The 22,570-nt window shown below is 35.6% G+C and overlaps 1 protein-coding gene across 7 annotated transcripts in view; it reads left to right on the top strand.

Moving 5' to 3' along the window:
- SCN3A (sodium voltage-gated channel alpha subunit 3) overlaps window positions 1-22,570 on the top strand; it is a 111,432-nt gene that overhangs the window by 5,103 nt on the left and 83,759 nt on the right. For all 7 annotated transcript variants that reach the window (XM_017548216.2, XM_037745742.1, XM_017548228.2 and 4 more), the window contains 2 exons: window positions 11,846-12,027; window positions 21,787-22,100. In XM_017548216.2, the coding sequence (XP_017403705.1) occupies window positions 21,837-22,100 (264 nt within the window). In that variant the 5' untranslated portion in view covers window positions 11,846-12,027; window positions 21,787-21,836. The remainder of the gene's footprint in view (window positions 1-11,845; window positions 12,028-21,786; window positions 22,101-22,570) is intronic.

The raw sequence follows: 22,570 nt of genomic DNA, 5'->3' as shown, positions 1-22,570 counted from the left end.
AGAGTCCAACATATTCTTGCATAAGACACGTTTTGTGGGCTTAAGCCTGTTTGAGGACTAGTCACCTGTTTGTTAGTTTCTCTCTGCCTCCTTGGTGTTTCTGCTAGTGACATTTATTTTTCTCTGTATAAGTTGTTTTTATTATGCCTAACTAAAGATGTTCCCAAGTACTCTAAGCATTTTCTTTTCATGGAACTTATATCATGGTTGGAAATGACCTTAAATAATAAATTCTAAAAGAAAGGAACATACATTTCCCACATGAACAAAGAAGGTAGGACAAAGCAGTGAAGCCATTCAGGTTGGGTCTGCGCAACTAGAAAGTGCATGCATGCCCTTTTTAAAAATGGAAAATTCCTTCTCACTGTTAGGAGACTGTTACATCAAATGACTTCTGTAAAGAAACTGAAAAATCCAAATTGTGAGTGAAGATTTCCCTCTGTTGTTAAATGTAGTCATCTATTTCAAATTATTTATAATACCAGATAGATCCAATAAAACACATGTATAGGCAGGATCTGACCAAGGAATTGCAAGGTTTCATTTTCTTCTTTTGCCAATCTAACCAGCATTTCTGCCAGTGAGGGAAAATAAACCTCGTTGAGAGGAAACCACTAGACCATATTTAGAAGCACAGCCACATTGGTACTCAGATTTCGTTTCTCCTACTCTAGACCCAGCCTGTTTCATTTCAGGCCCTTAAATCTATGCATTAACTTCTTGATTTCTAGTTTTCTTCCTTATATTAACATCACCATGGCACTCAACATCAATTCTTTTTTTTTTCTTTGCTATTAGTGCTTCTGTTACTAATGATATCTTGTCTCTGCTACGCAATTTGATGCAATATGTAATATTCCTGCTTCCACTCTGTTCTTTAAAGATGATTGAAATTTGTTTATAAAGTTCAAAATTTAGGGCAAACACATCGCCATCCTTTACCTCTGAAATGGAAAAATATTATATGATATATATCATATCAATAATATTTTTGAGCCTTTTATGGTCTCAAAGTTCTAAAATGTTTTATTGTCTTTAGTTATAGCCAATAATACTTACATTTAGAATTAATCCTTCCTTAATATCAGGTTTGGACAATGGCCTTAGGTTCTACAATCAATCTTTTTATATTTATACCAAAAATTAATGTAAACTATTAAATTAGCATTGAAAGAACAGGCAAAAATATAACTCACACTCATACTGTGTTCTCTTTCACTGACATAAAGCCTGAATAGTATTGGATAATAATACAAATCAAATATATATATACCTGGAATGAGAACTTTGTGGTCAATAAACGGGAAATTTAAAGAAAAATGAGAAAAAAAATATATATATGTATTTATTAGATTTATAGGACTTCACCAATAAAAATGTCAGGAGAAAAAAACAGCTAAAGAGAAAGAGATATGCAGACATACTGAGAGAAAACAAAAAGAGGAAGAACATGATGAGGTTATTCACAGAGTGGCCCACAGCTGTGGGTGCACATTAAAATCACTTGGAAAACTTAAAAGAGAGCAATGCTTTGCTCCGTCTTCAACCAATTCAATCAGATTCTCTGAGGCAGAATCTGGGTATCAGTATTTGTTTAAAAGCTCTGCAATTATAGTTCAAATGTGCAGCCAGGTTTGAAAGCCAATTGACTAGAGAAAGACAAAGGAAAAATAACAGGAGCCAATGAAAACTTGGCCAGAAAAGTGAAAGATAGTTGACAAATGCTTTTCAAAGTAATTTCAAAGTGCTAACCAGTGGGCATGTGTCAAGTAAAGACACTATGCAAATACTTAAGGAAGCAACAAAAAAGACGCTTGTGTCCATTTCTCCCTTGGTTGAATGCATTGGCATTTATTTACCTGTTTAAATTTTTTTATTTGAAATCGTTAATGTATTACCCCAAATCTGTTTGCAAGTTGATCCAGCTGCTGGTTGTAGTATATTTCGCAAGCTAACCATACAATGTACACATTTGGAACTGAGCATCCATAATTTCAGTTTGTACAACCATAGATTGGCTTACTGATTTATATCATATTTATATATCACTGTCTGGAGAATTAAGTCTTAAATAATCAAATAAGAGTAGGTCTACTGAAAGATATTCTTTGAATGTCCAAATCATTAGCTGGAAGCAAAACACTTTGATTTTTAATTTTTTAAAACTGCAATTTTGGCAGATTTGGAGGAAAGGCAGACTCTGTAAACGAATGTATTTTTTAAAGCCAAAATGCATTTTGAAAGGTATTTTCAGTAAATGGTATATCCGAGAAAGAAGTGAATTAATCTAATAGATGAGCAAAATTAATAATTAATTGCATTTCTTAAAAAGAATCTCATTCCTAAGATGAGTCAGCTTGTAAGGAGACATTTCCTGGTTTAACACCCCAGTTGCTCTTCCGGATTGGTTTCCCACAGCTGGGTAGGAGACGTAGAGGACAATTCTCTACAAGTCCTTTAGAGAAGATTTTATCCGAAAGTCTTCTCTAAAGGATCACCATTTAATATTAATATTTAACTATGCTGTCTTCACCCACCTCTGACATTCTGCCAATGTGGTCAGTAAAATGATTATGAGAACAGAAAATATCTGTTAAATCTTAGGATGAACATATCCACATTTTGAGGCAGGTGGCTGGTGCTTCTGTGGTAAACAGAAGAAATACAGTATCAGTGTTTGAGGCCAGGGTTTTGATGAATATGTGTGACACGGTGCTTGTGTCCTTCCACTGGGATTGGATTATTTACTTAAAAAAAAACTACATCCAAGCTTTATACACGAAGTATTTGGGCAGCCTGCAATAAAAATATAAATAAGAAACCAATAAGATACTGATAAGAATGAAAGCCTGAACCAGGGAAGGAATGCTTTTGTGAAGAAGGGTCACCTTAAATAACATAATCAGTGTACGGGGTGAACAATTTATGGTTGATATAACCATTCCCCTCTACCAAAATAATGACAATTTTAAGAACTAACTAGATTATTTTAAGGAAACCTTCCAACTTTTTATTCAAAAGCACTTTGTACATTTTGAAAAGGAAAGGGTAATGCATGAAGGTAAATGAAAAGTGGTGAGCACATCCAGATTAAGATGCAGATTTTTATGCAAATAAACACTAAAGTTAAGATATACCATGAAAACAATAATAGTCAGTTCCCCCGTACGCATTTGTGAAATATGGTTTTCTACTCAGGATCTTAAAATTACCCTGAGTCATTGTAAGACAGCTTTCTTTTAAATATCCCATTAAATCTATGATAGAGGTGCCAGTTCAGAAAACACTTTGTGGGATCAATTGAATCAGAAAATAATACACTTCCCCCTCCCCAACAATCCATATCCCTCAAGAAAGCTAAATTTGGGAAGCTTCACACTTAACAAAATATTTTCTATTTATTCTCTCAATTTATTTCTGAATAAAAATTCTGAAGACAGATATTTAAGACATAAAAAACGGCACTTGATGTGGGCATTCAGTACTTACCAATGGACTTTCCTGTAAACCTAAAATTGTTCTAAAAAAATAAAGTCTATTACTTCTAAAGGGGAGTGGCACTTGAAGAATGAGTGAACTCAATGTTTGATTTTGCACTGGCAATTTTGTCAGGGTCCTGAGTCTTCCATCCCTTGAAATAGCTCGGGTGGCACACCTGGCACACAGCAGGGCATCTCTCCCTCCTGGTATCTCCCCTTTTATCTCTTATTAGGTTTCTCCTCAGAACTACTGTCCTTACTAGTCAGTTTCTTACTTACCAGATCCTCTATTCTCAGGAGGTTAAAGACAGACAGACCACGCCAGTCTTCAGACGTTTGGTTGCTACAATCCCTGTTTAAAACAAAATTTTTTGTCATATGTAATTTTCTCTTACCTGTGGCATTCTAGATCTCCTTTAGCTTCAAAAGAATTGAGCACTGAACAGCATCCCCTTCCTGTCCTTATGTGCAGGGATAATTTACTCTGCATTCCCCGCTGCAGTCAGTGGCATCATCCACACCTAAATCAGGGCAGTGCACACAATCCTTTGCTCTATTTTGGTGCCAATGATGTGTTCAGAGGCTGAAGGAAAAACACAGGTTCTCTGGGTCCTGAATTCAGATCTAGGGAAGACTTTTTATCATCCTTTCTTTATTTTGAAGGGCCCTTTTGGGGGAAGATTTAGCCTAGTGACTGGTCATATTTCTCTGAAATCCAGACTTAAAGTTTTCTAGGTTTTTATTAACTGCAATTTGTATGGAATTTCTCAGCAGGTGATTTTTTTATATTACCATTTCATGAAGAAGTCATGTGTACAAAATTGAATATCTAGAGTTAGAAAGGATTCAAGGGATCGCTCTTTTCAGCACCCGATCCCATAGTCTACTCAAGGCACGTATATTATTTATTCATCAAGACACAGTTTAAATTTGGGCTGGAGAGGACCTATGCAAGCACCTAGTTCACTAATGTCTTCTAAAAATGAATATACCCTCTAATAGATGTGGCATATCTACCTCAGGAACGTGATTTGTATAAGGTTTCATGGCCCATGTTCAGAGTATAAAGGTATTGCTATACCCTCAGATCAGCTTCTCTCAGAAAGGATGAACATTTTGAGTAAGCTGAGCACAGACACCCAAAGTCTGGACACTGAAATAGAGTTTTAGCAATAAAATAGGTGCTACAAAATAATTGGTCAATTTCCCACCTCTTCCTTCTTTTTTACTCACATATACACTAAACATCTGAGATCTTGAGTGTGCAATATATCACAGCAATTGATAGCAGAGACAAGTCTAGAATACAGGTTGTCTGAATTGCAACTTGTATATCTCTACTTCTATTTTCCTCTCTCTTATCTTTTCATTAAATCTCATTTCTAAGAAAGATAGGGCAGGGGCATGCTTTTCTAGTATATTGCACTACCTTCTGTGGCACCATCATAGAGTGATTCACTCTGTAACATTATAACTGTGTATCTAAGGGGCATACTTAGTGGGAAAGGCCTCTTTATATGATTGATTTTATGCTGATGAAGAATCACATGGCAGCTGAACTTCAGACACACCTAGATCATCCTGTGCTCTGGTGTGGTTTACCATCTGCACCCATCTGAAAGCAGTGATTAAAACCTTTTTGCTCTGAGCTAAACAAATCCCAATCCTCTGTATTTTAAATCTCAAAGGAGTGCAGATAACAAGTGGAGTAGTCAACACCACCATCTTGAAGTAACATTAGTTGTACCTCAAGTTCCCAGTTCTCAATTTTCCTCAGGTTGCCAAGTAAAAAAGGCAATCGACTCTCAACACTCAGTTGTGAAAACAGTGCGCTGTCATTTTGATTACAGTCAGTAAACAGTCTGTGTTTGCCTGGAAAGAAACTGCCTAAAGCACATGGTACCAGCAAGCAGTAGGAGACAGGCGGCTGAGGGCAACACATAGGGCTCTCTATTATGGCTGATGTTGGGGTAGGAAAGGGATCAAGGATTGCTGGGAGAATGCTGTTTGCTTTCTATTTGCCCTGTTGCCAATGTACTTCAAAATAGAAAGCTTCCTGTAATTCTGTTATATTCTGATTTGCATGTGGTTTCTGCTCCACTGCACACACACACAGTGAGTGTTCACTTATGGACAAAGTAGCTTTTTCACTATGGTGTTTCTTAGACCAAAATCCTATGACTTAAAGACAGAAGCAGCAATCTGAATACATAAAATAGAAAAACTGTTGATCCAGAGAGGGCCCTCTTCCTCTTTTAGAACATCTCAGAATAGGGGATTGACCTTTTGCTTAATTCTTGCATTTGTTCATGGGCTTGATCCCTTGGAGGAGAGTGATGGAGAGGGGGACAGGTGTATCTGAAAAAAACACTGTGCATTAGAAATATAATGAGTCCCATGTGTGTACTTTTAAGTGTTCTAGATTCTAATATCAAAAAAGAGAAAACAGTAAGATTGATTTTATTAACGATATATTTTGTTTAATATGTTACCTCCTAATTATTATCATTTCAAAATTTGGCACCTACCCACATTTCAAATGCTCAGTTCTTCATGTGGTCAGTGGCTACCATATTGGACAGAATGTTTGTAAAATTTGTTTGGGGCAATGTACTCGACATATATCTAATAATGTCCTGCATACTGTGGTAGGTAGTCCATGCACCCTTATCCTCAAGGAATTTGATAATAAATGTAGAAGCAATAAAGCACATCTTCAAAAACAACAGAAGATAGGATATATATAATTACTGTAAAAATTTTAGACAACATGTGTGTGCTGTGGGAGTTCAGAGGAAGGCAACATGACTTCAGACTTGGAATTGGGATATGATGAGCCTTCAAGAGCAAGCAGGATTTTAACAGGTGACAGTTGGTGGTGAATGATATATCAGATAGTGAGAACATTTTTGAACACCGGGTGTCAGAGGCTGAAGTCTTTTAGGGAATGGAAATATACAGAGCATGTAAGATGTAGCTGGAGAATTTCATTGGTAAGGGCATTGTAGAGAGACTTTGATTAATTTTCCCAAAGACAAAAATTATAGGATTTGGTGGCAACATTTACCTGTCATGTGACCTTGGGCAAGTTACTTATCCCCTCTGAACTTCATAGTTTCCTTATCTAAAATATATGAAGAATAATCATATTTATCTTATATGTTTGTTGTGAATATTAAATGAAGTAATCAGTCCCTGCTAAGTGACAAGAGCTCAATCACTGCTCTCTATTATCATTCTTACTTCTCTAAGATATTTTGGAGTGGGAAATACTTTAGGTAAAGTATTCAGTCTTCAATTTGCTTTGTTTTAAAGAGAGTCTAGTAAACTTGGCATAGTTATATAATTTATCTTTAAGGTAAAGAGGATTTTAATGTATGTATTTTGATCTAGTTTAAATAAGGCTACATAATTAGTAGATATGTTCCTGTAAAGAGTTTGGTTTTGTTTTTCCTACACTGAGTCCTTTTATGTTTTATCATCTTAATACCTATAAAATACAAAACAAAGTTATCTGATTTACTTAATCAATACTCTATTAGAGGACAGTTTCATTTTCTTCAGACATTGCTATTATAAAATATGTTGCCATAAATAGAATATATGAGTTTCTAAAGATTGAGCCAAATTTCCAAATAATAAATCTAAAAAAACTACTAATTTTTTTGGGAAACCAAAACTAAATAATTCATTTGTTTAAAAACATATTCTTTGAGCACGACTTTGTGCCATGTACTGTTCTAGACACAGGAGATTCATTGGTGAAAACAGACCCAAAAAGGGCAAATATTCCAGCCCCTGTTCTGTTTCTGTGCTACCCAGGAGAGACAGAAAATGAATGATAAACATGATAAGTAAGTTATATAGTACCTAACAAAAGGATAACTGATTTGGAAACAACAGAGCAGAGTAAGAGATTAAAGGAAAAGTGTGAGCAGTCCTCTTTAAGAAGGTAAACTTTTGGCCATAGCTTGAAGGAGATAAGTGAGTTAGTCATACAGTTTCCTAAAGGAAGAGCATACCAGAATAAGGGAATAGTCTGTGGGTGCTTCCAGGTACAGAGGACAGCTGGAAGCAAGTTTGGCTACAGAGAATCAAGGGAGGAGGAGAATAGGAGGTACCTTCTATTCTCAGACAGATTATAGGTCAGACAGATTGTAAAGCCTCTTAGACAATTGTAAGGATTTGGGCCTTTTTTTCTGGGTAGCTTCTGGGGGCTTCTGAGCAGAAAAATGGTATGACTTGATTTCTATTTTCTCAAGATCACTCTGACTAGCGAGGTGAAAACAGACTATATGGAGTCAGGCTGGCAGCAAGGAGACAGAAAGCGATTGCAGGCTTCTGTGTAATACTGCCGTAAATCATTTCAAGGTTCCAGGTGCAGCAAAATTACACAACAGGGCATTAGATGAGTAAATAAATGAGACTGAAGAGGCTAAGAAACCACAAAAATGAAAGTGATGTGGTCAGTGTACATGTGTCTAACCTAAACATACACACACATAAAATTCTGGATTCTGTAAGCTAGGTATTGTCAAAGTGTGGTTCCTGGGCTGGCAACATCAGCATTATCTGTTCATTTGTTAGAAACACAAAATTGGATCCCACCCATATCTACCTGGAGTGGAGCCCAGAAAGCTGTGTTTTAACAAAAAGTTCTCGAGGTGACTCCGATGCTATATTTTGAGAACCACTACTTTAAATTAAGTTGATGAAACTAGATGGCCTGGAAGATTCTTTTCACTATTAGAATACAGTGCTTCCAAGTTCATTTCTTAACATTTATTTTCATTACAAAATTAAGTATAGTTCTTGAGAAAAAATGGTTTTTAAGACATATAGAATCATGCTAAAGAATGAAAAGGTCTTTTAAATCGCATAGAGGGATTTGATTTTTTATTTATTATACCTCACCTCTTTTGAAAAAGTTTTGATTCAAAATTATATATCTATACATACATACACACATATATGTATTTATAAATATTTGTGCAATAGGAAGCTCAAGACAAGGAAAACGGAGAAAATGTATGTGACACATCAGTTAAGGACTGTAGGTTAATAAATTTACTCTTTCAGAACGCACATTTAGATTTGAGCCTCCCAAGCTCAACACTTTTAAAGGAAGAAATGAACGTTATCCAACACAAAGAAATAAGTCTCAGACCTTAAATGATCATGGATCACGGTGAAGGTGGTCAAAGTTGCTACAAGGAGAATGTCTGGAACGCCCCAAGAACTGGATGGACAATTTGGTTTCCTAGACATTTCTGTATTTCACTCTATGATATCTTGGTGATTTGACCATTTGAAGTTACATCTTTAATAAGGACCTCAAGTCTTAACACCAAGTGGGTAGATGGTAATTGGAACTGTTACCTCATCACAGAGGTTGAAGAGCCAACCAGGTTTCGCATCAGGATGGAAAGCTGTCCCTTCCTCATGGCAAAGCTTGTGAGTTCCTCCACGAGCAGCTTTGGATCTTCTTCTGCCCTTGCGCAAAATGCCGAATACCCAGAATTTTACAGCCTACTGCATGACACAAATGGTTATGACCTGGAAAATTCTTAAGCAGGTATATCATGTCAGTATAAAGAAAGATAAAAGCCAATTGAAAGAAAAGAAAGTTGCACTCATGGCCAGAAAAAAAAGAGAGGCAAAATAATTCCAAAAATAATGGAGCCATAGTGAAACAAAAATTTTACAAACTCTGAGGACTAGAAGATCTTAAAGGATAAATAAATTGTCAGGATACACCAAAATAACCACAAAAGAAAATACAAACAATTAAACTTGCCTCTAGAATATTCCATTGTTGATATTAGCATTAATAACAATACTAAATAGAAAAAGCTTAAGAAATATAAAATTAAATATTTAATTTGTCTGGGATTCCTAAGCTAGTGACCTCTAGCATTTTTAGCATAAAGCTTCTATCATGCTGTTTGAGCTATTACTTCTTCATTTGAAAGAGGAATAACTTCCCCTAAATTACTAAAATGCTGAAATTTTATTAAGATAATTTCAAATGTAGGCTATTTTGGGGGGATCTCCAGATCCAATACACTTATTAGGTCATCAAAAAGCAAGATTTCTGGACCATCTTATCTCATCACCTTCTAAATGAAATTCACTGAGTTTAGCTAATTGCAACCATCAGAAAAAGACTTATTCAATTGAACCTTGTATGGATCTTTGCAAAATTAAATTTAAGATGTCTGTTGAGCATGTTGACTCGTGTCCTTTATACTATATCCTAAACAAACTTTCTTCCCTTCAGTTCGTTCTTGAAAAATGTTTGCTTTTTATACACAACTTTTAGGAAATGTGTTTTTTTTTTTTGTTTTTTCCTAAAATAGAACAAAATTCATGTGATCCAGTATGCTTCCACTTTTTCTTAGTTACTGGGGACATTAGAGGCGAAATTCCAGGCTTGATTGTCAAAAGTTTGCAGACCATATTCCTAGGAATCTCTACTCTTCTTTCAGAGCATCATTTCTCAAATAGCCATCCAGGTATCACTTGCACAACACTCACTTGGGGAGTGTATTAAAAATGCAGATCTCTGGGCCCCACCTCAAACCTATTTTTTTCAGAATTTCCAGAGATTGAATTCAGAAATCTACAACTTTAATAAGCAGCACAAGTGATTCTTATGCTCGCTGAAGTTCAGAATTGCTTAGAATCCAATTTTATACAGTGGTTAATCTGTAAGCCAGGGCTGCTTTTAAAAATAAGTGAGATGCAACTCTCATTAAGATATAATGCAACTTGAAGTATGTGGCCTAGATTGGAGTATGAGTTCACATGCAGGAATCACTGTGATTTCCCATGGATACTTGGAATTGAAACAAAAAACAAAAACAAAAACAAAAAAACCTACAAAAACAAAAAACAAAACAAAACAAAAAAACTCTCTCTCCTGTTTGAAGCCAAGATCATAAAATATGTTTCTCCAATCTGTAAATCAGTAATTTTTACAAGGATAGGAAAAAGAAAGATAACTCAAGCCAATCAGAATCTTATGGGATGCTTTCTCAGACTCCACTCTTCTCCTTCTCCTTATTCCCTCTTCAATATCCAGCCTGCCCCACCTCATCTCCTTCCACATCCCAGCAAAAAGCTCTCAAATGTTTTAAAAATGTATTTAAAATGATATTTTGGATATTTAACATATTCAACATTATGCTCATTGTAGCTCAGGCTGAAGGTTAAAGTATTTAAAACTTAGTTACTTGGGTCCCTATGAAGACAAGGGAAATAACATTTATTAAGCTTGTGACTGTGAAGTAGAGGGTACTAACATTTATTGAAGAATTATAAATTTATGTAAAAATCTAATGCTCAATTTCTGATGCATGGTGTGTCTGATTGGTATTATTATTAGCATTAGTGTTATTGTTACCACTTAGTGAGGCATAAGAGAGGATAGGCAGAGACCAGATCATGAAGGCACTTTCATACTTGGCTAAAGTAATTCTAAGTAACTGAGAGCCACTGACAGATTTGAACAAGGGTAGGATATGTGTTTTGGAACCATCACTCCGGTAAAAGAATAGAGAAAAAAATGATGGCTTAGGAGAGAGTTCATCTGGAGACAGATTTTATAGACCATGTATAAAACTGTAAAAGTGAGATTTAATGTTTTCTGTTATGGTAAGTGGTCAAGGGAAATTTACTGGTGAGAATTCATGACTAGTTTGGTTTATGAATATCGTATAAACGAATTGCAGCAAATATTATTTTTACCGTTAATTACTGATTATATATATTTCCATTGAAATAATTATTATTGGTTTAATTCTGCTAAGCCATTGCTATTGGTTATAGCTAAAAGGAGTATGACCTCTGGTTATTACATTTAGGTTGATATTTAGCATGCTGGCTTTGTATCTCAGCTTGTCTAAAATGTACTCTTAGAAGCTACTAAATAAGGTTTATTTGTCTTATTTTAGTAAGCCAATCAAACTGGGTTTTAGGTGAAGAGGAAAAGGAACTAGAATAATGACCTACAACACCAATGTGAACCACATGTTCCATTAGCTTACCACTTTGGTCTTTGAAGTATTTGAGTAAAAGAAGCAAGGGGAAGATGTAAGGAGTGAAGAGGAGAGAAGGAAGGAAGAGAGAAGAACAGAAGGATCCCCACCCTAGGATCCTGGCAGTGGTTGCTGGTCCCATTCTTCCTAAATCATGGTAGAGCATGCTTCTAACATGGATCAAATATCCTGCTTGAATAATCCTTGCATTGTTGACCTAGGGCTATAAAAATAAAAGGAATAAAACCCAGACCTACAGCCAGAGCACTCCTATGCCAAATATCAAAGATTATAGGCTAATTTCACCTGCATTCTCTTTCTACACAGATCATGGAGCAAGAAAGCTGAAACCAAGCCACATCAAGTTTATCAGGGATGAGACAGTCTGTCAAGGATTCATAGCATAGTGGCTTGCTGGGAAAGGATCACAGAATCTCTTCGAGGGATATTGTAAGAATAAATGAGGGGCCCAGAGCTTTTCTGAAAAAAAGGTGCTGTGACTATCTAAGGTAACTAAACAACTTCTGGGTATAAATTTGTTTTTCTGGAAAGTAAACGAAAATCTCTACTATTTAACAAGGACAGCTGTATCAGGACCAAAAGAAGGCAGATGGGTGTTTTATTCCTTCCTCTACCAGTTTGTTCTTCCAAAGCAGCAAATACATATAAGGAAACATAGTAGAGATGACCTCAGGGAAAAGAATGATGCCAAAGGCTATTGATGTAAGAAAAAGAGATTAACTCCGTTTTTTTATATATTTTTCTTTTAAGAGACATTCATCCTGTGTATCTAGTAAATTACCCTGGATTGTATTTACTTTAAATTTTATTATATTTATTTGGTAATTGGATCCATGTCTCACCGGATAGTATGGGGTAAAGGTCACCCAAATATGTGTTGAGTACTTGGTTGTGAGCTGGCTTCCAGATTGGGCAAGTTTTTGAACTGACCAAAGACTATTTATTTGTTTGGTGTATCAGCTGCAAATAACCAGAAAAACTGTCTAAAACTGTCTTAGTCGAGAAAGATGTTTATTGAACAGAACAAGCAGTGCAAGGGTTGTTTGGGCCCATGAGCTGAGTGATCCGTCAAAGGCCCAGGGGTAAATATGTCTCTGTGAACTGCCACCCTCAGTGTGTCAGCTTTGCCCTCAGATTGGCATCTCTTCTGGTTTTAACTTGGCAGAAGTAGTTCCATGTATTCTATCCCCATAAAAAAAGCATCCAGAGGACAGAGCATGCTATCTCCTCTTTGTTCTCTTTCTTAGGAGTGAAGAAACTTTTTACAAACAACCATTTGACTGAAGTCCCCTCACCTTTCATTGGCCAGAGTTAGATCATATACCTGGTCCTTAACCAAGGATTGGCAAGGGGCTTGAAGGAAGCATCTGGTATGGAATGAATATTGGGGAGTCAAACACAATTTACTTTGCAAGGATTTAATAGAAACATTAAATAGCTAATAAATACAACGATGCTGATTTGTCCTTTAAAATGTTGACTTAAATGTTGTTATTAGTTAGCAGTTGTCTCTTCAAGGTAATAATTATCTGATGAGGACAAAGTCACAGAAAACATAAATCCCTAAACACTGATTATTTCCAGGATGATTGTCTTGAAGACAGAGATAAACTCATGTTTTTTTTTTTTTTTTTTTTTNTTTTACTAAGCTATTTTTTTTTTCAGAGCCATGACATTGAGTCCAGGTACAGAAAAACAGAAATAGATCATCTTGTTAAATAGTCAGCACACGTTGGCAATCATGTGGTTAGCTGATAGAAACAGAACAATAACATAAAGAAGGTCTACATTTCATTTGTATTTGGTTATAACAGTGATACCCTTGCTGTAGAGTTACTTTCTCAATAGGTTTATTCAGACTAATAGTAATGCTGATTTCTTTAACAATACATCGAGAGCAAGAGGTACGTGACATAGAAGAAGCTTGCCTAGGCTTTTAATTTATTATTAAATAACATAGATGTGGGTTTTATATTTGTTATTAACTCATTCCTGTTTGCTTTATCTTCTATGTGGAAATAAAGATGAGGACTATGTTGCTACATTTCTTAGATTATACCACTTATTCCTGACACAGGGCTTTATGCATGGTAATTTCTTGGTAAGATAGCTGATTTATCCTAATTTCATTTCAGCAAACATCAAGAATCTTCTGATTTTGCAGGCTGAGGTACCCAGGCTTTTTTTTTCCTGAACTGGACAGATTTAAATCTTGACTCCTTGGCTTATCTAGCCTATGTATACCTATGTTTCTTGATCTTTAAAATGGAAATAATAATTGTATCAATCTCATGAAATTGTAATAGTGATTAAATGGGCTAACATGCATATATTGCATGACAGTGTCTGAGACATAGTAATCATTTAATAGAATTTTGTTTATTATTATTCAATCCTCATAGCCAGCTGGTTAAGGAGGCACATCAACCAAGTATTATTTCAAAAACTCTATTGAGATTGTAGAAAATAGTATTTAATTCTGCCTTGGAATGTGTCCAGTGGTTATCATTATAATGTGCTGAATGCTCTATGTATGCCTTTGATAAATCTTATGCTATTGGGTGCATATGCTGCCTGAGAATATATGGTAAATACCAGACAATCATTAGCCTTAAGTAAAAATTTCACCGGGAAAAATAAATATTTCTCTTCAACAGGCAGTTAATTGGTCTATCTTGTCTTTTACATTATATCCTTATTATTATAGTCTCTTGTAGATACCAAGAAAACACAGCATCCCTCCTCAGTAATGGACCCAGTCCTTCCCCGCAACTCACACTCTCCTTCTCAAAGACATGAAAATACATTACAGATTTTTTTAATATTGTCTCAAGTTGTGTGACATAGAGCAACTTTTCATCCATGAAGATGGCAAATTTACAGCCTTATGACACAATCTTGTTTCCATGGAAACAGACCAGAACTAATCGATTTTGTCTGCAACATAATCATAAAAATCCCGACAGAGAAAGGGAGAGAGACACTACTGATACTACAGGTTATGGACCAATACAATTTGCCAAATTGTCTGCTATTCTGGAAAATTAGGCAAGCTAAGTGCCCATAGACCATGATTAACGGACAAAATAAAATTTTCCTTAGAAACACCACAGCATATCTTAGATGTTTATCATGCTATTTTTCTAGATTCTCTTTCATTAGCAAATATTAGTTTTATACTCATTGAATTGTTAGCTTCAATACTTTTATAAGGTTATGTTAGCATCATAGTACACTGATAGGTGAGGGTGGAAAACTGAAATGAACTATACAAATATATTTTTCTGTTGTTATTTATGTACAGCTTAGATCTTTTAGAGCAAATCATATAATAGTAAGAGTCAAGGCAAATATGTCAATTATAATAGAAAAAGTCATGATTTCTGCTTGATTGTAGACATTTCCAAGGCGATTACGTAGCTTGTTTGGTACTATTCTTCATTTATTTTACAGGCAGAGAGTTGGACTAATTGTTAAATCCCAAGTATGTCTTTTAATTAGCATTTTGGAATTTCCCCTTTGGCATCTAGGTAATTGTTCTCACTTCATTGTCTATCATCCTCTATGCTCCCTTTACTTAAATATTGGTAGTTGTGTGAGTCTTGCTTCTTCACTCATCATCCTTTCACTTTTCTTCCCTAGGCAATGCCATACATAATCTTATCTTCAGATTCAACCTTTTTTTTGACAAGATCTTGTTTTGTAGCCTAGGCTGGAGTGCAGTGGCAAGATCATAACTCACTGCAGCCTCGAATTCCTGGGCTCAAGCAATCCTCTTGCCCCAGCCTCTCAAGTGCTCAGATTAGAGTCATGAGCCATCATGCCCAGACTCAACCAGTAACTTCTTATCAACTTCACCCCAGCCCAGACAGCTCTCTGAGTCTCAGATCTAGATTTCAATTGTATACCCAGATGTCTCACAGTTGTCTCAGGCTGAACAGGTCCCAAACAGAATTTATTATCATGCCTTATAAATCTCCATTTCTCTGTTGGGTTAGTGTCAGTTTGTGACCTAAGCTGGAAACCTGGAAGTGAGCTTAATCCTATAACGTTTATTCACTCCTCCTATCAAGTCAGTCACAAAATCTCATTATTTTTCTCTCTCTTATACTTGTGCATTGAATACACTCTTCTGGCCATGATTTTTCTCCCTAACTTATTGATGGCCTATTACTAATATATTTCAGGCACTGTGATCACCCTTTAGGTGGCATTTTCTCATTTAAATTTTATATTACCTCTATAAAGTATGAGCTATGATTATCTCCATTGTACAGCTAGGGAAATTATAAAGAATAAAAAAGCTTCAGGAACACAGTGGAGTCAAGCTTGAATCCAGTTGTGATTGCCAAGTTCATGCCTTTGGTATAGTTAGATCCTTTTCTTCTCTTCTTTAGACGATTGAGTGGTGTCTAAGTGCTTTCTTCTAGGACAGTTATTCTCAAAGTGTAGATTTTAGACAACTGGGGATTCCTGGGCCCTTTGTGTGAGAGTTTGAGTTCTAAACTACTTTCATAATTATGCCATAATGGCATTTGTCTTTTTTCACTATTTTGCCACTTGCACTGATAGAGCATTAGTCATGTAGAAAAACTGCTAATGCTTTAGCAGTAAGCAATGCAGTAGCATCAAACTATAGATGGAGTCCGTGTTTTCTTCATTGTTCCACACTCTCAGTAAGAAAAATAATGCCAGTTCACATAATAAATATCTGATGAAACAGTAAATATTAATTTTGTTTAAGCTCAGCCTTAAAAAATACATATTTTTAACATTCTGCATGATGAAATTGGAGAAATATATAAAGTATTTGACTGCATACTGAAGTGCCATAGTTGTCTCTAAGAAAAGCACTTGGGTGATTGAGTCAGGAGCTGAATAACCCTCTTTTCTTTTTTTCATGGAACACCATTTTCACCTGAAAGGATAACTGACAAACTATGGTTATTCAGACTTGAGTGTTTGGCACACATTTTCTCAAAAATGAACAAAGGGAAAGCCTGTCACTTCAGGGAAAGCCTGTCACTTCAGGAAAAGCAAATGGAAGCATTTGTTGTCAATGTTTAAACTGGAGATTTGAAGAAGAAATTGGAATTTGGGGAAACTTTTACCTGCCACTGGAAGCTTGACAGCCTACCCATACATTACAGCTTTCCTCATGACATCAGTGGAGATATTAACAAATGTGATTTTTGGATATTATAGAATGAAATTTGTCAAAATTTGGAAGAACTGCATAACAATGTGCCATTTTCCAAATAATCCATGCATGATGATACAAAGTCATGCATGATTAGTTAAAAGATCCTTTCAAAGGACAAGATAAATCAAAAGTTCATTGATATGGTTTTGATCTTACACAAACTAATTTGATAAACTATAATTTGTAGAGTTTTGATATGATATTAAAAAAGGATATTCACAGTTACATGGAAAGACAATTAAAACACTCTTTTTTTCTAGCCACATGTATGTGTGAGAATTTTCTTCATGTATTTCAATAAAACAACACATTCCATCAGATTAAACACTGAAGCAGTTATGAAAATCTAGCTGTATTCTCTTAAGCAACATAAAGATATTTGACTAAGCGTGAAACAAATTCATTCTCCTATTAAATTTTTTCTGTTTTGAATAACATAGTTGTTTTCGTCAATCATCTGTTGTCTGTATAAACATACAAGTGCTTATTATTAATTAATAAGAATTTTTACATTTTTTATTTTGATTTTTGATAAGGTAAGTATGGATAGCTAAGTCCCCTTATAGGCAAAAGCTCTTTGGGTTCACGAATGATTTTAAGATTGTAAAGGGATCCTGAAATCACAAAATTTGAAAACCATTGCTCTAGAATCACTCTCTGCCTGTCTACCCTTCATACTACCACCATCTTTCCAATCTTCTCATTGACCATAGCACTCCTCATCCATGGCGTACCTTTGTGTGGAATGCAGGGTCCTTGGTGATCTATCCTGCCTAACTTTCCAGTTTTGTGTCATACCACTCCCATCTGTGCAGGGTGATCTCCACCCCTAAAGAATTTCATGTTCTTGCTCCCAAACTCTCCAGCTCTTTCTTGTCTCTGCATCTGCACACATGCTGCCCCCCATCCATGCCTGCTCAATGTGTCTCTACTAATGTGTCTTCCTACCCACCCCTTCCCAACCACCACCACCACCACAAGACCCCAGTCAAATTCCAGCTAACCTGCAAAACCTACTCCAATGTCACTTCCTCAGAGACTTCCCCAAACCATACCTCTCCTTCCCTCCCCTTGGAAGAATAAATTGATACTTTCAATGAACCTTAGACAATAACCAGCTGTATATAACTGTATTATAATTATTTGTATAAAAATCTGCCTCCCACATTGGACTGTCAGCCCCCAGGGAAGTGACCATAGGTTCCTGGTTCAAGCAGAGTACTGATTCATAGAACCCTCCATAAATATTTCCCAAATAAATGATTTTGAGATCCCTTCCAGATTTGGAATATTGCAATTTACTCCTAAAATAGGATATATTGAACCATAATCTTTTCACTGATTAACAAAAAGATATATTTGCTTTACTCACACAAATTCACCCACAGCCTTTTTGGTTTTCAAAGAGATCATGTCCTAAGATTTTTTTCACATCTTTTATGGTCTTACAAAGATAGCTCTGGAGAAAATGTGATATATTAAATTTTATGTATTTTAATAAATTATAATGTGCATATATTCATTAATAATACATATTCCACACCAATGCATCAGTAAGGATTAATTTTTAAAGGCTTCTCTAATATGAATATAAAATTATGTAAGAACTCTGTATTATAAGCTCACAGAGAAGAAGAAAGAATGGGGAAAAAGTAAAAGGGAACTGCCAAAGAACTATGAGGGGTTTCTAAACAGCAAAATTGTCAGTGAAGACATGAGAAACTCTTTTCACCAAATTCTTTAATTTCTCAGCCTACCCAAATATTGGACAAAACCTAATTCCCTTGCAGGGGAAAAGCTGAGAGTCTGGAACTAGCCTGTCTCCTGAGGAATTAGAGACGGTAGTATGGGAACTTCAAGAAGACGTTTTTACTTTATTTTGGCCAAGATTCAAATTATTTATTCCAGCCCTTGATAAGTAACTAAGAAGGTAAAGGATTATTTATTTGTGAAAAGTTTTTCATGATTTTTTGATGGCACCTTGTTCCATGTCATCTCAGAAAAATCAGAATAATTTGTGAAAGTTATTCAGTGATTTCCACATTAGATACTTTAAACCTAATTTTATTTCTAAAACAAAAACCAACCAGGAGACTCCAATTCAGTAAAACATGTGTATTCATATAAATTAGCTATTCCCATCTGGAAAAGGGCTGCCATCTCTACGTGGGGGTACCTCGATGATACCGAGGCTGAGATAGGTTAGATAATACAGGCATACTATTAGTGGCAAACTCAATACTAACCCAGATCTCCCATTCCAATTGCAGTGTGTTTTTCATTCATTGCCAATAAAGATGATCAAAATTAGTTCAAAATCAAATCCTCAAATCAAGCTTTTTTTGATTTTGTTTTTCTCGTCTAAGAAAGCAACCATGCTTCATAGAATTTCCTTAAGACTTGTTTGTCATGCTGTTTCATCTTCATTCAGCACTTGGGAAGAACCACAGCCATTCAGTTCATGACAGGTGATATGAGACAGACGGATTACACATCTTTGGGTACTTAAGCCTTGCAGAAAATGCTCAAAGTCTTTCTGTACTCAAAAGCATAAAAACTGTGATTATTCCACACAGCCTAGAGTTGGGTTGATGATGTGGCCATCAAAATTGACATTAAGATGGCTAAAACATTCATTTTATTTTGTGCTGCCTTCCATAAATTTAGAAGACACAAAATAAATGATCAATTGACTTTTGAGTAAAATGGAATTTTTCTCAAACGTTTCTATTCATGTACCATACCACTTGATGGAGAAAAAGATGTGCGCTGCATAACTATGAAACAGAAGTTCTGTTCAAAATTAGGGAAAAATGATATAACTTTTGACAGGCTTGCTATTTTATTTTATAACTTATTTAGAATACACCTTTATAGTAGTAAAAAAAATAATGACAATGCTATATTGTAAATACTCATTCAAAGAAAACACACATCTATTAAAAACACTTTTTGGGCCCGGTGCATTGGCTCACCCCTGTAATCCTAGTACTTTGGGAGGCTGAGGTGGGAGGGTGCCTTAAACCGAGGAGTTTGAGATCAGCCTGGGGCAAAATGGCAACTGATACCCCGTCTCAACAAAGGATACAAAAATGAGCCAGACAGTGGGCACTTGTAGTCCTAGCTACTCAGGACTCTGAGGTAGGAGGTTTACCTGAGCCCGGGGGGTCTAGGCTGCAGTGAGCCATGATTGTGCCACTGCACTCCAGCCTGGGTGACAGAGTGAGACCTTGTCTCAAAAAAATAGCAATAATAGAATAATATAATAAGTAATTAAGAAACACTTTTTTGTCATTGGAACAGATCAGGGAACTAGTAATTAAGATATAAACTAAAACACACATACACATGATAGCTTATATTTTTTTTTCTCATGTTATTAAAAGATCCAGAGCTTCTGATTGTAAGCTCAAGCATATGTAGTGAGCTGCCAAGAATTAGAGGGCCATTTAGGGATAAACTACTATGGAGACTAGAATAAATGTTGGGGCAGAGGGGAATGGTGGGAATGGGGGAAACGTCACAGATGACTTTGATCATTACTTTGGTGCCATAGTTGTAGATTCTTTTAGAAGATGACTTATATACTTATTTTATATGGTGTTGTCATTGTTTCTATATTTTATCTTGATTTTTTAAATGTGATTTTTGGCATAATGCAAAATAAAATAGCTCATGTTTCAAAATGTATGTAGCTGATTTCTTGTGGTTTCGATAGTTGTATTATATGTCCTGCAGATAGAATTTTGTTCCCTTCCCTGAGAATGGAGCGGAGTCATTCCATCTGTCTGCCTTCCCTTGTTTCTCAGCCAGGTGATCGGCATGTGTGAGTGGGCCCCTATACGCTGCACTTCTCAGTTCATCCCTTTAACTCTGTGGTCACAGTTGTGGTTCTAACACAGCAAGAACCTGTTTAAAGAGTGGTTTGAATTGTAAGGATGCTTGAAACCATAAAAGAAGGAAAATGGGCTAGGGAAACTGAAGATAAATTAATTATTATAGTTTACAATAATACAGTGCTTACTAATGCCAAAATCTATTCTAGACACAACATAATTAACTCATTTATTTCTTATGATAACCCAGGAGGTCGGTTTCCCTACTACCCTTATTTTATAGATGAACCCAAGCAATGAGGGGTTACTTTGTCCATGATCACACAGCTCATAAGCGGCAGAGCCAGGGTTTAGAACAGACAGATTCTACCACCTGAGTCCATGCTTTTAACCACTATACTAAATGGAAGATTCAGGAAAAATGTTAAAATTATCTTGGAATAATTGAAGGGCAACAGATTGAAATATGAAGTAAACATATTCTCCATAGCCTCAGAAGGAAACAGAGTCTGGCTTAATAAAAGAAAGAAAATACTAAAGATAGGTAGATGTTTCTGGAGGCAGTGGCTTCCATGTCCCTGCTGTTTGGTGATCAGATCTTTTCTGAAGCAGCAGTTGTTAATGATGCTGACAAACACAGCAGTGGTTGGGTTTGGCAAAACTTCATTTTCTATCTTCATTTGTATGAGTCAGGGATGTATCACAATAATTGTATTCTTGCCAGTACTTCTTTATTTGGGGAGTTACAAAGTTATGAAAAGGCGAGGGGTGGGATGCAGAATAATTAAGCGATTTCATTAACAAACTTTACTGGCATTACTCTTTTGCTGAAAGTATACTATATTTTGACTTAAAAGTCTCAAAACAGAATTTTTTTAATGCTTTTAAAAATTGACAATATTATATATATTCTTGAGGTACAACATGATGTTTATATATTATACATATGTCCTGTACATTGTAGAATGGCTAAATCAAGCTAATTAATATTAAGAACAGATTTTTGATAGATTTATAAACTTGGCTTTTTCAGAATTAGGTTGAATAATAATGTTTTCAAGTTCAAATGTGTGGTGCAGTACTAAAAGCAGGACTTAACGTTTATAGCTTTAAAAATTACTAAAAAACATTAAATGACATTTTGATTGATTTTCTTATTCCCAATCACTTGTTTTCCTAGCTCTCATGCAATTTTTATTTTATTGCAGGCAATTCATATGCAAGAAGCTACACGAAATTAATTGTGCAGGATGAAAAGATGGCACAGGCACTGTTGGTACCCCCGGGACCTGAAAGCTTCCGCCTTTTTACTAGAGAATCTCTTGCTGCTATCGAAAAACGAGCTGCAGAAGAGAAAGCTCAGAAGCCCAAAAAGGAACAAGATAATGATGATGAGAACAAACCAAAGCCAAATAGTGACTTGGAAGCTGGAAAGAACCTTCCATTTATTTATGGAGACATTCCTCCAGAGATGGTATCAGAGCCCCTGGAGGACCTGGATCCCTACTATATCAATAAGAAAGTGAGTATTGGTTTTATACATCCAATAAATCTTTAATTAAACTTCTAACTATATTATAATTTTCTGGTTTTGGTTATTGTAACCAATATTTTGGTTACAGTGAGGAAATATGAATAATGACTTCTACAATTTCACAGTAATTCAAAGAGTCAATATTAAAATTGACATCAACAAAGTAAAATATCCATTATGGCTGGCAAATTCAAGCACAGGATAGTCAACAGAATAATACCTATGCAGAAAAAGAATTATGGGCATATATTGTACTTATTATTTTTTAGTTCATAATTGACTTGAGGTTTCTTCACAGTAATTTGTCTTCTAGAAGACGATAAATAAACTTCTGCTTAGCATCCTCCTATAGGCAGACAATACATAAGGAAGCATGTTTACCCAGAGATTCCTTTTTCCCCCAACTAACCTAGAATATAATTAGGAGTGTCTCTTAACCTTATATAGTTTGGGACATG

Source organism: Cebus imitator, unplaced genomic scaffold (assembly GCF_001604975.1).
Source record: "Cebus imitator isolate Cc_AM_T3 unplaced genomic scaffold, Cebus_imitator-1.0 Scaffold10, whole genome shotgun sequence".
Classification (NCBI taxonomy): Eukaryota; Metazoa; Chordata; class Mammalia; order Primates; family Cebidae; genus Cebus; species Cebus imitator.
The sequence above is the reverse complement of the archived record's forward strand: the minus strand, read 5'-3'. Positions and strand labels throughout refer to the sequence as shown.